The sequence below is a fragment of the Mustela nivalis genome (assembly GCF_964662115.1).
Source record: "Mustela nivalis genome assembly, chromosome: 3".
Lineage (NCBI taxonomy): Eukaryota > Metazoa > Chordata > Mammalia > Carnivora > Mustelidae > Mustela > Mustela nivalis.
The window spans coordinates 75204643-75219174 of record NC_139022.1 but is presented as its reverse complement, the minus strand read 5'-3'; the positions used below and the strand labels follow the sequence as shown (position 1 = coordinate 75219174).

Below are 14532 nucleotides of genomic sequence, written 5' to 3'. Positions count from 1 at the left end.
CACAAGCAGGGGGAGTGGGAGAGGGAGAAGCAGGCTTCCCGCCAACAGGGAGCCTGATGCGGGGCTCAATCCCAGGACCCTGGGATCATGACCTGAACCGAAGGCAGATACTTAACAACTGAGCCACCCAGGCATCCATTATTATGTTTTTTTAAATGAAGATATTTCAAACACTATAAAGTATTGCAAAATAATGAAGACATAACATTTCACACAATTTGTGGATTAAACTGTACTAATAAAACAGATAGACTTAAACTCATTAATGAGCCAGGAAGAATGAAGTGAATTAAGCATTCAGTTGAAGAAGTTAGAAAAAGAACGACAAACTGTAAGAAAGTGTGGGAAGAAAATAAGACAAGTACAGAAACAAATATGTTAAAATATAGAAGAACCGTAGAATTGTTCAAAGAGCCAGCTCTAAAGGGAAAAAAATACCTAATAACATAACCTCTTGGTCAGTTTAGTTAAAATAGTTAAAAAAAAAAAAAAAAAGATGGGGTGGGGGAACAATTGCACAAAATTAGAAGTGAGGGAAAAAATAACCACAGATACAGCAGGGATATCTGTAGCTCCCTCTCCCCTCTACCCATCTGTGAGAAAAACATCACCCATTACTTATTAAGCATACTTCTGACATGCTGATTTAAGGGCATAAGCAATGGCCCTCCTAAAGAGGACATTTGGTTTCTTTTCTATAATAAAACTATTGAACTAGACAGAGAGAAGTGCAGGACAGCAGAAATGTCCCACCCCAAACATGCTACTTAGGCATATTGATTGAACTATAAGCACTTGAAAAACAGCAAATGCAGGGAGAAACGCTCTCTGAACTCCTTTTATTTGCCTAAAGACAGATCCTCCAAAAGGCACTCAGACGTCATAAATCCCCTCCCTGAGAATTTCATCAACCAGGGAGGATTGAATTTATTGTACGGGAAAAGACTAGAATTCAACCCCTCACCCAAACGAGCTGTCCCAAATTATCATACCTCCTATCTAGTCTCCTAAGGGTCCATTCATCTTTCCTAAAAATCATTTTCTCTTCTCTAAGAGGCCTACCCACCTCACCCCCCACCCATTTTCCCTCTTAAGATGGTATTTAAGCCTGAATTCTAAGCTACCTCTGGGAGTTTCTTATTTTTCCCTGGGTATCTCCCATGTGTACATGAGGTATGCATGTTAATAAACTTCTGTTTGTTTTTCTCTTCCTAACCTGTCTTCTAAGAGTCTCATCCAAGAACTCAGAAAGGTAGAGGGAAAATAATTTTCTTCCCCTACAGAAGGAATCCACAGAGTGAAATGAATTATTCTTACCTTCTTCACAATTAATTCTGACCTTCCTAAATTATAATAATGTAGTTGTTGTTTTTATAGCCCTGCCTTCTTGCGTGTAATAAGTCATTTCAACATCTTTTATCAAATATGATGGGAAGTACTCATACAAGTTTGTGTCTCTGAATACTGAAATATTCAGTGGTGGAGAGGAAGCCATGCCCCGGTATTGTTCTCATGTTCCTGCTTTGTGTGTAGGTCTGATGCCCGTCTTCATAAAGATGACACTGACATTTGCTTCAGTAAAACCCTCAACTCCTGCAAAGTGCCCCAGATCCGCTATGCCAGTGTGGAGCGCCTCCTGGAGCGGCTGACAGACTTGCGATTTCTTAGTATTGATTTCCTCAACACCTTTCTGCACACCTATCGTATTTTCACTACGGCAGCTGTGGTGCTGGCAAAACTTTCCGATATATACAAGAGGCCTTTTACCTCCATCCCTGTCAGGTAGGCTCTAGACTTGCCTGTCATGGAAGTTGGCCCCCCCTGGGTGCCTGAGTCTCCATCCAGCTGAGCAGACATTCAGTAGAGCTGCTCCTACAGGATTGGCTCACCTGGGAACTTGGCCTGCCTGTAGAGGGGTGGGGGGGTAGAGTTCACAGATGGTTCCCATGGAAGAAGTTGAGAACTCTAGAGTCCCCAACTCATTGCTTCCTCCGTGATTATTTGGAAGCTAACTATTGTCTTAGGCTTGCTTTCTTTCTTTCTTTCTTTCTTTCTTTCTTTCTTTCTTTCTTTCTTTCTTTCTTTCTTTTTTAACAGTTGTGCTTTTCAAACTTGAACGTATATTAAAAATCACCCAGGGGTCTTGTTAAATTGCAGACTGTGATTTAGCATATCTGGAGTGGAGCCTGAGTTCTGCATTTCTGACAGGCTCCCCAGAGATACCAATGCTACTGGTCTTTGGGTCACAGTCGAGTAAGCAAGGGATTAGACAAGGCCTGAAAATTGTCTGTATTCCTTCAGCAAATGTGTGGTATATAGGTAACATTTAAATGAAGGAAATTCAGCAACGAAAGTGTGATGATATTGTGGCCTTTTAATGTAGGGAGCATTTTCTGAATGATAATCAAGGGAATAGTCTTTACTTGGCTATCATCTGTCAATAGCTTCTGCTCTTATTTTTAGGTCATTAGAATTGTTTTTTGCTACCAGCCAGAACAATAGAGGTGAACATTTGGTGGATGGCAAATCCCCACGCTTGTGTCGCAAATTCTCTTCCCCACCACCACTGGCTGTGTCCAGGACGTCCTCCCCAGTGAGGGCCAGAAAGCTGTCCTTGACTTCTCCGTTGAACTCAAGGATAGGAGCTTTGGACCTGACCACCTGCTCAGCATCCAGCAGTCCTACCACCACCCACAGCCCTGCTGCATCCCCACCACCGCACCCTGGCAAAGTACCATTGGATCTCAGCAGAGGCCTTCCTTCTCCAGAACAAAGCCCGGGATCTATAGAGGAGTCTCTAGATAACCCCCGCATGGATCTGTGTAACAAGCTAAAACGAAGTATTCAAAGAGGTATTATCCACCTGCCACACCCTGTGTTTGCTGGCCACCTGCTTCCCCACCATTCCTTCTGGAACCCTAGATCCCTTTCTTTACAGCTTTCCTACTCCTCTGTTGAAAGTGGAATGAATATAATGGCTAGTTAGAAGGGGCAGTGCCTGTAGGTCACTCTAGCCTATGTGCAAAGGAGGGCAAAGTTAGCTGTCCTGGGGTCTTCTACAGTAAAAGTCTAATTGTAGTCAGCTGTGTATGGAAGAACAGCATTATCTGAACGGTATTACTGGAAGGTTCTTCATGGGATTTGGTTAAGGCTGGTTGGGTAATGATACTTGATACTTTGGTTAAGGCTTGGTTGGGTAATGATACTCCCCTGATGAGGATGACCCAGCCTGGAAGCATTAAGATGGCTTCTTCAGTTTGGTTACTGAGGCAGTGCTTCATATTACAACAGAGATAGAGGGGGAAAAAATGAAATTCGAGATGGTGTTCATTGTCCATAAAGCCAAAATGTTTTTTTTTTAAAAAAAAAAGATGAATTAGATTATGTTTTCCTGATTAAATTCTCTGATTTTCTGTGGCACTTAGATTAAAATCTGTTTTCCCTCACAAGACCTTAAGATACCATGAGACTTAGATCTTGTCTATCTTTCTAGCCCCTGTTTCCATCATGCCCCTCACCCTGCCTAATAGATGCTGTGATGGGGATTGCATTTTTTAATCTCAGAAATAGCTCAGACATTTCTGCCTCAGGGCCTTTGTACTAGTTGTTCCTCTTGCCTGGACGTGTAAGTTCCATAAGATCAGCAACATTGTCTGTCTTGTTCATCTCTGTACTCTCTGTGCCTTGGCTAGTGCCTGGCAGGTGGTTAATTTTTGTTAAATGAGTGAATCAAACAAAACATTCCATTAACTAAGCAAGGATCTTGTGTCCTGTCTAACTTGCCTTTTGCAGCTCAGTACAGAGTAGGGGTTATAGGAGGTGACTTTTGTTGCTTTAATAATGTTTCTGTGGTGAAAATAAAAAGGTTTCATAGCAAAATTAGCAAAGAGCTTTTTTTTTTGCTGTATGATAACTGATTTATTTATTGATGACATAAAAAATATTGGGTATTCAATCAAAGTGTCCAAATTCCAAGGGCAATCACCCAGATGGAAGCAGAGAACCTTGCTTCTCTACCTGTTGAAGCTTCTAGCTTGACATAATTTAAAAATAAGCCTCCTGGCTGAAGAACTTAATGGAATTTTAACTGGATGGTTGCCATCATCAAAAGTAGCACCCTTTTAAACAAGAAATGCCTTAAATTGACAAGTTAGCAACTAAGGAGGAGGAAAGGAGGAAGATAATTAAAAAGTCATTAGAACAACAAGCTGTAGTAGAATCGTGATGGATTCTCAGGAATAATGCAAGCTGACAAGTACATTTGGTGTTCCATCCAGCATCAGCCTGGGAACCTCTGTGGAAAGAGTGACTTAGAGAAGCTTATCACAGACCTCCCCCGTGGGGCAGGGTGTCCTGGGAAACACAGAAATTTCCCAGAATATGGGAAGATCTGTTCCCTCCTTTAATTGGAGTGTAATGAATAGAAGTCTGGGTCTAAGTCTGGATTCTTGTGTTATTTTGAGTTAGGAGAGTTTTAAGAGTAAGCATGTTAGTGTCAGACATTCATGGCTTTGAGGTTGGTCTGAACTCATGTCATGGTTCTAGAGGTCCTCAGTCAAGCTGCCCATTGCCCATCATGGCTAATTCTTCCTCTTAACTTGTTGCAGATTTTGACATTGCTCACCAAGTTCCCTGGTTCAGGTCTTCAACACCCAAGCCCAGAGTATGTAGTAATGGTCTAATGTCATATAAAACCTGTTTGCCCTACTATCTGGGATGGAGGTGTGGCTACTGGTAGGAATCAGTAGCTATTCCCCCTGGTTCAAGTTAGACTCAGGGAGACCAAAAAAAAAAAAAAAGAGAGAGAGAGAGAGAGAGAAAGAACTGGATTAAGCTCCAAAGGACACTGACAAAGTCTGCTAGAGACTGGTTGGTGCAGATGTTGGACTGATGTGCAATCATTGTGGTCACAGCTCTTGACAACTGGAGAGCTTGTCATGTGTCAGCATTAATCATTTATGACTGGCAGCCAAAGATGGAGAAAACCTATGAATAATGGTGTGGTGAAAATATTGGGTTCTCAGGGGCACCTGTGTGGCTCAGTTGGTTGAACATTCAACTCTTAGTTTCTCAGCTCAGGTCATGTTCTCTGGGTTGTTGAGAGTTGCACACTTAACCAACTGAGCCACCCAGGTGTCCCTGTACATTGATTTTATATCCTGCGACTTTGGTGAATTTATGTATCAGTTCTAGCAATGTTTTGGTAGGCTGTTTTGGGTCTTCTATGTAGACTATCATGTCTGCAAATAGTGAAAGTTTGACCTTTTCCTTGCTGATTTGAGTGCTTATTATTTCTTTTTGTTGTCTGATTGCTGAGGTTAAGACTTCTAGTACTATGTTAAATAGTAATGGTGAGAGTGAACATACCTTTTTCCTAACTGAAGAGGAAAAAGCTCTGTTTTTTTCCTGTTGAGGAAGATATTAGCTGTGGGTCTTTCATATATGGCCTATATGATGTTAAGATATGTTCCATCTATACCTACTTCATTGAAAGTTTTTATCAAGAATGGGTGCTGTATTTTGTCAAATACATTTTCTGCCTCTACTGAGAGATCATATGGTTCTTATCCTTTCTTTTATTAATGTGGTGTATCACTTTGATTGATTTGTGAATATTGAACCACCCTTCAGCCCAAGAATAAATCCCACTTGATCGAAGTGAATAATTCTTTTAATGTACCATTGGATTCAATTTGCTAGTATCTTGTTGAGAATTTTTGCATCTGTGTTCTTCATGGATATTGACCTGTAATTCTCCTTTTTGTAGGGTCTTTGTCTGATTTTGGAATTAAGGCAATGCTGGACTTGTAGAATGAATTTGAAGGTTTTCTTTCCATTTCCATTTTTTGGAACAGTTTGAGAAGAATAGTTATTAACTCTTTAAATGTCTGGTAGAATTCTCTAGAGAAGCCATCTGGCCCTGAACTCTTGTCTGTTGGGAGATTTTTGATTATTGATTCAATTTCTTTACTGGTTTTGGGTCTGTTTAGGTTTTAGATTTCTTCCTGTTTCAGTTTTGCTAGTTTATATGTCTCTAGGAATTTGTCCATTTCTTCCAGATTGCCTAGTTTGCTGGCATATAATTTTTCATAATATTCTCTTATTTGTATTTCTGTGGCATTTGTTGTGACCTCTCTTCTTTCTTTCCTGATTTTATTTATTTGGGTCCTTTCTCTTTTTTTTTTTTGATAAGTCTGGTTAGAGATTAATTAATTTTATTGATACTTTCAAAGAACCAGTTCTTAGTTTTGTTAATCTGTTCTACAGTTTTTCTTCCCCCTTTAGTTCTGTATCATTTATTTCTTCTCTAATCTTTATTATTTCCCTTCTTCTACTGGCTTTATGTTTTATTTTCTGTTCTTTTTCTAGCTCCTTCAGGGGTAAAGTTAGGCTGTGTATTTAAGACTTTTCTAGCTTTTTGAGGTAGGACTGCATTTGCTATATCTCAAAGGTTTGGGACTGTTATGTTTTTATTTTCATTTGCTTCCATGTACCTTTTTCATTTATTCTTTAATGTCCTGGTTATCCAATTCATTCTTTACTAAGATGTTCTTTAACCTCCATGTATTTGTGATCTTTCCAAATTTTTTTGTTGTGGTTGACTTCAAGTTTCATTGTTGTGATTGAAAATATGCATGCTACAATCTCAATCTTTTTGTATGTGTTGAGGGCTGATTTGTGACCCAGTGTGTGATCTATTTGGGAGAATGTCCCATGTGCACTCAAAAAGAATGTCTATTCTGCTGCTTTAGAATGAAATGCTCTGACTATATCTGTTAAATCCATATGGTCCAGTGTGTTGTTCAAAGCCATTGTTACCATGTTGATCTTTTGCTGAGATGATCTATTCATTGCTATAGGTAGGGTGTTAAAATCCCCTACTACTATTGTATTGTTATCAATGTGTTTCTTTATATTTGTTATTCATTGATTCATATATTTAGGTGTTCCCAAGTTGGGGGCATAAATATTTACAATTGTTAGGTCTTTTTAATGGACAGACCCCTTAATTATGATAATGCCCTTCTTCATCTCTTGTTACACTTTGATTTAAAATCTAGTTTGATATAAATATGGGTGCTCTGGCTTTCTTTTGATGTGCATTAGCATGATAGATGGTTCTCCATCCCTTTTACATCTTTATTTCTTTTCCCTTTCTGTAGCTGTTTTCTGATTATTTTTAATGTATTTACTTGCCATCCTGTTTCTATTTGTTCCTAACAAGTAGCTAAGATGGTAGTTCAAACAGGAACATGGAACAGCTGGATTAAAAGTAAAATGAATAAGGAAATCAGGTAATGGAGAAAAACTGTATGAGGCCAAGGGTATGGGTAGTGAATAGTGAACACAACACTGTGTGGTCTTCTGTAGTTCCTAGAGCCGCCCTGATTTGGGTTCTGAAAATAATCAATTCTGTGATTCATATGAAACCTAAGAAGATATTGGTGTGCAGGCATATCTTTTCTTCCTACTGGGATTTGAGAACAATTTATCCCATGAATTCATAAAGGAAGTGCTGTGAGTAGAATGCTCAGAATTAACACTGGAGACTGGGGAGCTCTATGGCATTTTTCTGAAGAGGTGAAACAGGAATCATAAATTTTTCTTTTATTTTGCATTGGTAAATGGGTAATACTGGTCATGAATAGGCCTAAGAATGTCATGGATAAAGCACTTTTCTTCAGCATCAGTCTGACAGGTTCTGTGTGTATGTGTATACATGATGTCTGTAGGAGCCAAGAGTGCTGCTGTGTTAACACTGTTGTCTAGTCTTGAAAATTCTAATTGGCAAAGAAAAGGGAGACACTGATCTGTCTTTAATTTGAAAGATGTTTGCATGTGCTTTGCATAATGTTAACACTTAAAACAGTTGGCAAACTTGAATAAGAATTTTATGCCAACAGTTTATACATTTTTGGCTTTTCACTTCAGGATACAACTCTGTACAACCTCATTACGTAATACCGGCTTCCTCCATTAGGTCCCTCCTGAGGCCATAGGTTTCTCTCACTGTTGACCTGCTAGACAGTTTCAGGGCACACCATGTGAAAAATGCTAGTCACCTTTGTCCCGTTTTATTGTCACTGCACTGCTAATGCCAGGCTTGCAATATTTCCTGGCAAGAAAACTTCAAATGACATAAATAGGAGGAAGAGAAACAGGAGCTATCTCACCGAGTGAGCAAAAAGATGAACTTGGAGGGAAAAGAAAGACCCTTAATTCCCTGACCCCATCCAATCTCCCTGGCCTCCCCTATCTGCCCCAGGCTTGTTTTATTCATTAGGCCCTCCTTTCTTCCTAGCAGGCAGGTCCCACCTTCTTTCACCCTGGATTTTCCTTAGAAGTGCACATTTTAGCCCAGCTCACTTCCGTATGCCCACCCAATGGTGAGCTCTCCACAAAAATCCAGCCAGTGGGCAGGCAAGCAAGGGAAGGCACAGGGCCGCTGCCTGTATTGGGGTCTCTCACCACACCTGCCAACGTGCCCTCGGGTCCCTGCTGTACAAGCCAGCCTAAGTGTTGCTGCATAGCCTGCATCACCGGTGTCTGTTTCTGTGTTCTTAGCTTGAAAATTGCCTGCCTGTGGGCTGAAAGTGCTCCCAATTTTAGCATTTGTTTTGAGCCCACATCTGCCTACTCGTCCTGAAAGCAAAGCTGTTTGCATGGAACTTGATTGAAAGCGAACATGCCAGAAGGAAATGCTGCTTGTCCCCTACCCTGCTGGCAGGGTTTCTTCTCTCTGTAGCTGCCTCTGTTTGCTTACAGTGTTATTCTTTGCTTTCCTGTTCTTTCAGGGGATATTCAAGGCCTGACCATCTCTCTCACTGGGAAGTTTTTCGGGTTCAGCGTAATTGCTGATGAAATGATTTTTTCATTTGCCTCAGAGGATTGAATGGTTGAATCAGCCCAAGGACACGTGTATTTGATATTCTGCTTGCTCTTGCAGAGCAGATGCCTTCCATTACAGAATTTTGAGGGAGTTATTTAGAAAATAATAAAACTAACAGCTAAGCATGAATTTTTTGTCTGTATCCTGCATCACTGCCAGCTTTAACTGTAATTATGTCATTCAGGGAAAGAGACTAACCGATTCCCTTCCCTGGCCCCTTTGTGTGGCGGAAGAGCCGGATCGTGTCCGTGGCCCTATTTGCAAGGAAGTAAATCACATGCAAGAAGTCATTAGGTATTTTTGGAAGGGTTTATTGAGTGAAATCTTGAATGAAATGACAAAGGGAGCAGGGCTGAGAGCAGTCTTGCTGACAGGGGTCATGGAAAGTTAGTGGAGGAGACAGAGTTGTTACGAGTTAGTGAAAAGCCCAAGGAAAAAAGAAATACAAGAGGATTGGTGGAAATGTATGAATTTTTTTTTTTTTTCTGTGAAAGAACGTACGCAGGGTTGTTGTTTTAGCTGGTTAATAAGCCAGCACAAGTGGCACAGAAACGTCGTCAGTAGTAGCCTAAGGTGACCCTAGAGTGATGTGTCTTTTATTCATGAGACCTTAGCTGGAATGAAAAGGCTCAGACGATCTCAAGCTTTCCCCATGGCTCATTCTAAAAATTTCCACTTGCCTCCTGCTGATCTGTAGCTTTAGATCAGGGCTGTCCAACAGAACTCTCTGGGAGGCTGGAAATGCTCTCTGTCTCTGTCATCCTGTACTGTAACCACCAGCCACACTTGGTACTGAACACTTGAAATATGGCTAGTGCAAGTAAGGAGCTGAAATAGTAATTTAACTTCAGTTAGTTTTCATTTAAATTTATCTAGTCACATTTGGCTAATGCTACCATGTTGGTCAGGGCAGCTCTAGACCCTTAGGAGTCCCCAGAGCTTCTTGTTGGGGGGGGTGGGGCACACTGATAGAGTTTCAAACTTCAGTTGGCTTAAGAATTAGTGAAGTCCCAATTTTGATCCCAGTCTGATTTACAATCTGGGAGTGTTCTTCTTGCCCTACTCTTCTGGCGGGTAGGGAACCCATAGCACATCCCCTGTTCTTTTGAACATCTGCTGTTGTGTTGGGCAGAAAGGACTGGGTACAGTTAGCCAGGCTCAGCAGGGTCAGTGAGACAGGGATAAAGAAGACGCTGCACTGAGATTTAGTGACATTAGCACTCTGCTAGGAGGAATGACTTGATTTCATATTAAAGCCCTTTAAAAATGTAGACTAGTCTGGAAGTCAGTTATCCATAATAGACCTTTGTGTTTCTGTATATACTACTGACAAGAACATCTTGAATTCATGGCCTGGTTGTTAAAATTCCCGATGTTTCCAAACAGCCGTCCTAGAATCTGCACCGGTGGACCGAGCAGGAGTGGAAAGTTCCCCAGTGGCAGACAGCACGGACCTTTCACCTTGCCGATCACCCTCCACTCCACAGCACCTCCGCTATCGTCAGCCTGTAGGTAAGCTCAGGAGACGCGAAAATATAAACGCAAAAGTTAGTTTCTAGCTTCCAAATCTTTCTTTGCCTGTTGTACTCCCCAAATATTTTTTAATCTCAGTTACAAAAATTAGTTGGAAGGAAACAATGTAACTGTCAAGTAGTGGAGAAATAAATGATTAGAGAATATGTCATTAGTGTAACTAATACTGATCTTGCCCCATCACTGCCCGGCACTCTGTGGAATAACAGGAATCAAGAAGCTTGTTCTTAAAGGATGGCTGTTTGAAGAATTATTATTGCTCATGTGGCAAAAAACTGGTGTATTTTCTATAGTTAGAAAACTTATAAAGCATAACCCATAATTTGTTATAGAACATATGAAATGTCCTCTAATTGGAGGAAAAACCGTTAGAGTGAAAGGTAGAAATCTTTTATCTTCCCATTGTTCAAACAAAAAAATTCAAATAAAGTGGTTTTTTGAAACATTTTTACAGTGGTTTGCCATTAGGGTATGCATTCAGATGATTTTCCATTATGAATTATAAACTTTAAACATTTTTTAAACCCTAGAAATATTTAAAAACAAATTAAACAGATGTATTGTTAATCCTTATATTCTTTACTAATCAAAAACAAAAACACAACGGTTGGTTGTGAATTGTTTCGTTTTTTTCTCCTCAAGTTATTTTAAGCTACAAGAGAAAACTATTCAGTTATGAAACCAAACTCCCCGAAGTAATCCAAGTTAAAGGTAAAGCTTTTTAGACTTTCATAAACCTGCTTTAAGTAGAAAAGTTTGGCAAAAGGCTACACATGGCCGTTCATTTGTAGCCTTGGCCAAGTGGTAGAAGTTGTTGTCTTGCAGTCAGCTCCAAGAGAAGCTAACCTGGTCAGGCTGTTGTCAGAAGACTCACTGGGGACTGGGAGGAACAAGATGATGGAGGAATAGGAGACCTAAATTTTATGTGGTCCCAGGAATTCAACTAGATAGTTACCAACGATTCTGAATACCTACAAACTCAACAGGAGATCTAAGAAAAGAAGAGCAGCAATTATATGAACACTTTTCCACCTACTGGAAGGTAGGACTTGTGGAGAAGTGAATCTGAAGTGATATTTGAGAAGATAGATCCCGGCGGTGAGGGAGCCTCTGTCAGCCAGCTCCGGCAAGCAGTATAGCACCAGAGCACAAAAACAGAACTTTTAGAAGTCTGCACCACTGAGGGACGTCACTCCAGAGGCTAAGCGGGGGTGGAGCTGTCTCAGGCACAGGGTGGTCTCAGGTACCTTGGGGTCACAGAAAGACCGTGGGTGCCAGAGTGCGGCAGAGCTCCCAGGTATCAGAGATCAGAAGCTGGCTGCAGAGACGGAGCCAAGGAGGGGGCTCTTAGCTGAGAGTTACCTTAAACTGTGATCCGAGGCACAGTCAGACCACACTTTGAGCAGGGACCCCGTAAGTGACAGATCTGGGGAGACTCACCTTCCTCCCCTGGGAACAGTGGCATGGGAGTGCAGCACAGGAATCTTCTGGGTTTAGAGACTCCAAACAGGGTCATGTGCCAGAGATAGAAACGCTTGGTCACAGTCTGGGTGAGCACAGAGTGTGGCTGGAGACCAGGAAGAGAGGAAGGATTTACTGCTTTTCTCTGACGGTGCACTGAGGAGTGGGGCCCTGAGCTCTCAGCTCCTCGGGGACCAGAGATTGAGGGGCCGCCATTTTCATTCTCCTCCTCTAAAGCTTCTGGAAAGCTTTCAGGGAACAAAAGCTCCCGAGAGGGAACCGAGCAGGTTACTTGGCCCCTGGCAAGGGTGGTACAGTTCCACCTCAGGCAAAGACATTTGAGAATCACTGCAACAGGCCCCTCCCCCAGAAGATCAGCAAGAACATCCAGCCAAGACCAAGTTTACTGATCAATGAGAACTATAAAACACCAGTGCTAGGGGAATACAATACATGGAATTCATGGCTATTTCCCCATGATTCTTTAGGTTTTTGAAGTTAATTTTTTTTTAAAGATTTTATTTATTTATTTGACAGACAGAGATCACAAGTAGGCAGAGAGGCCAGTAGAAAGAGAGAGAGGAGGAAGCAGGCTCTTTGCGGAGCAGACAGCCCGATGCGGGGCTCGATCCCAGGACCCTGGGATCATGACCTGAGCCGAAGGCAGAGGCTTTAACCCACTGAGCCACCCAGGCGCCCCTGAAGTTAATTTTTAAAATTTTCTTCTTTTCTCATTTAAAAAAAAAAAATTCTTTCCTATTTTAACCAACATCTTACTCTTATCAATTCTTTTTTTGAAATTGTATTAAATTATCATTTTCATAGTCATATTCTTTCCCTTCATTGTATTTAACCTTATTTTTGTATATATATTTATTTTTCTTTCTTTAAAATTTCAAGATAAAGTTTCTTCTAACAGACTAAAATATACCCTCAATCTAGTGTATTACTTTGTTATAGCCTCCCGCCTGATCACATTCTCTCCTTTTAAATTTTTTAAATTTTTTTCTTCCCTTTTTCAACCAACTTCTTGTTTTATCTATTGCTTTTCAAAAATCTTTTTTAATTTTCATCTTTACAGTCACCCTTCATCATATTTACCCTTATTTTTATATATATATAAAAGTTTTACTTTCTTTAAAATTTTGGGAGACCATTTCTTCTAACAGACCAAAATACACCCAAAATCTAGTGTGTGGCTGTTTTCTATTCACCAGCCTGATCATATTCTTTTTTTCCTTTTCTTTCTACTTATTTATTTTCCTTTCTCCGCACCCCCCCCCCCAGTTTTGTCTCTTTTGATTTGTTTAGTGTATATTTTTCTGGGGTCATTGTTACCCTTTTAGCACTTTGTTCTCTCATTGATCTGTTCTTCTCTGGAAAAAATGACAAAATGGAAAAACACACCTCAAAAAAAAAAAAAAAAAAGAACAAGAGGCAGTACCAACTGCCAGAGACCTAATCAATATGGACATGAATAAGATGTTGGAACCATAGTTCAGAATGACAATTATAAAGATACTAGCTGGGCTTGAAAAAAGCATAGAAGATACTAGAAAAATCCCTTTCTTGAGGAATAAAAGAACTAAAATCCAGCCAAGTTGAAATCAAAACAGCTATTAATGAGGAACAATAAAAAATGGAAACTAACTGCTAGAATAAATGAGGCAAAAGAGAGAATTAGTGATATAGAAGACCAAATGATGGAGAATAAAGAAGCTGAGAAAAAGAGAGATAACTACTGGATCATGAGGGGAGAAGTCAAGAGATAAGTGATACCCCATAAGATGAAACAATATTAGAATAACTGGGATCCCAAAAGAAGAAAGAGAGAAGGGAGCAGAAGGTATATTGGAGCAAATTATAGCAGAGAACTTTCCTAATTTGGGAAAGGAAATAGGCATCAAAATCCAGGAGGCACAGAGAATGCCCCTCAAAACCAATAAAAATAGATCCACACTCTGTCGTCTAATAGTAAAACTTACAATTCTCAGAGACAAAGAGAAAATCCTGAAAGCAGTTTGGGACAAAAGGTCTGTAACCTATAACAGTAGAAATATTAGATTGCTAGAAATATTAGATTGGCAGCAGACCTATCCACAGAGACTTGGCAGTCCAGAAAGGACTGGCACTAAATGAGAAAAATATGCAGCCAAGAATACTATAGTCAGCCAGTATTATTATACTGTTATAATATTATATATATGATATATGTATATTATATATATTATATTATACTGTTATATTATTATCTATTATACAATGGACAGCCAGGCTATCACTGAAAATAGGAGAGATAAAGCTTCCAGGACAAACAAAAATTAAAAGATTTTGCAAACACCAAACCAGCCTTATAGGAAATATTGAAAGGGGTCCTCTAATAAGCAATGAAAGAGCCTAAAAATAACATAGACCAGAAAGGAGCAGAGACAATGTACAGTAACAGTCACCTTACAGGTAATACAATGACAGTAAATTCATATCTTTCAAGAGTTACCCTGAATATAAATGGGCTAAACACCCCAATCTAAAGACACAGGATATCAGAATGGATAAAAAAAGAAAAAAAAAAAAAGCAAGACCCATCAATATACTGTCTGCCAGAGACTCATTTTAGACCCAAGGACACCTCCAGATTTAGAGTGAGG

At 40.1% G+C, this 14532-nt stretch overlaps 1 protein-coding gene across 2 annotated transcripts in view; it reads left to right on the top strand.

Moving 5' to 3' along the window:
* Positions 1-14532, top strand: part of RASGRF2 (Ras protein specific guanine nucleotide releasing factor 2) — a 250919-nt gene that overhangs the window by 136743 nt on the left and 99644 nt on the right. For both annotated transcript variants that reach the window (XM_082724736.1, XM_082724735.1), the window contains exons 14-16: positions 1534-1782; positions 2464-2852; positions 10277-10402. In XM_082724736.1, the coding sequence (XP_082580862.1) occupies positions 1534-1782; positions 2464-2852; positions 10277-10402 (764 nt within the window). The remainder of the gene's footprint in view (positions 1-1533; positions 1783-2463; positions 2853-10276; positions 10403-14532) is intronic.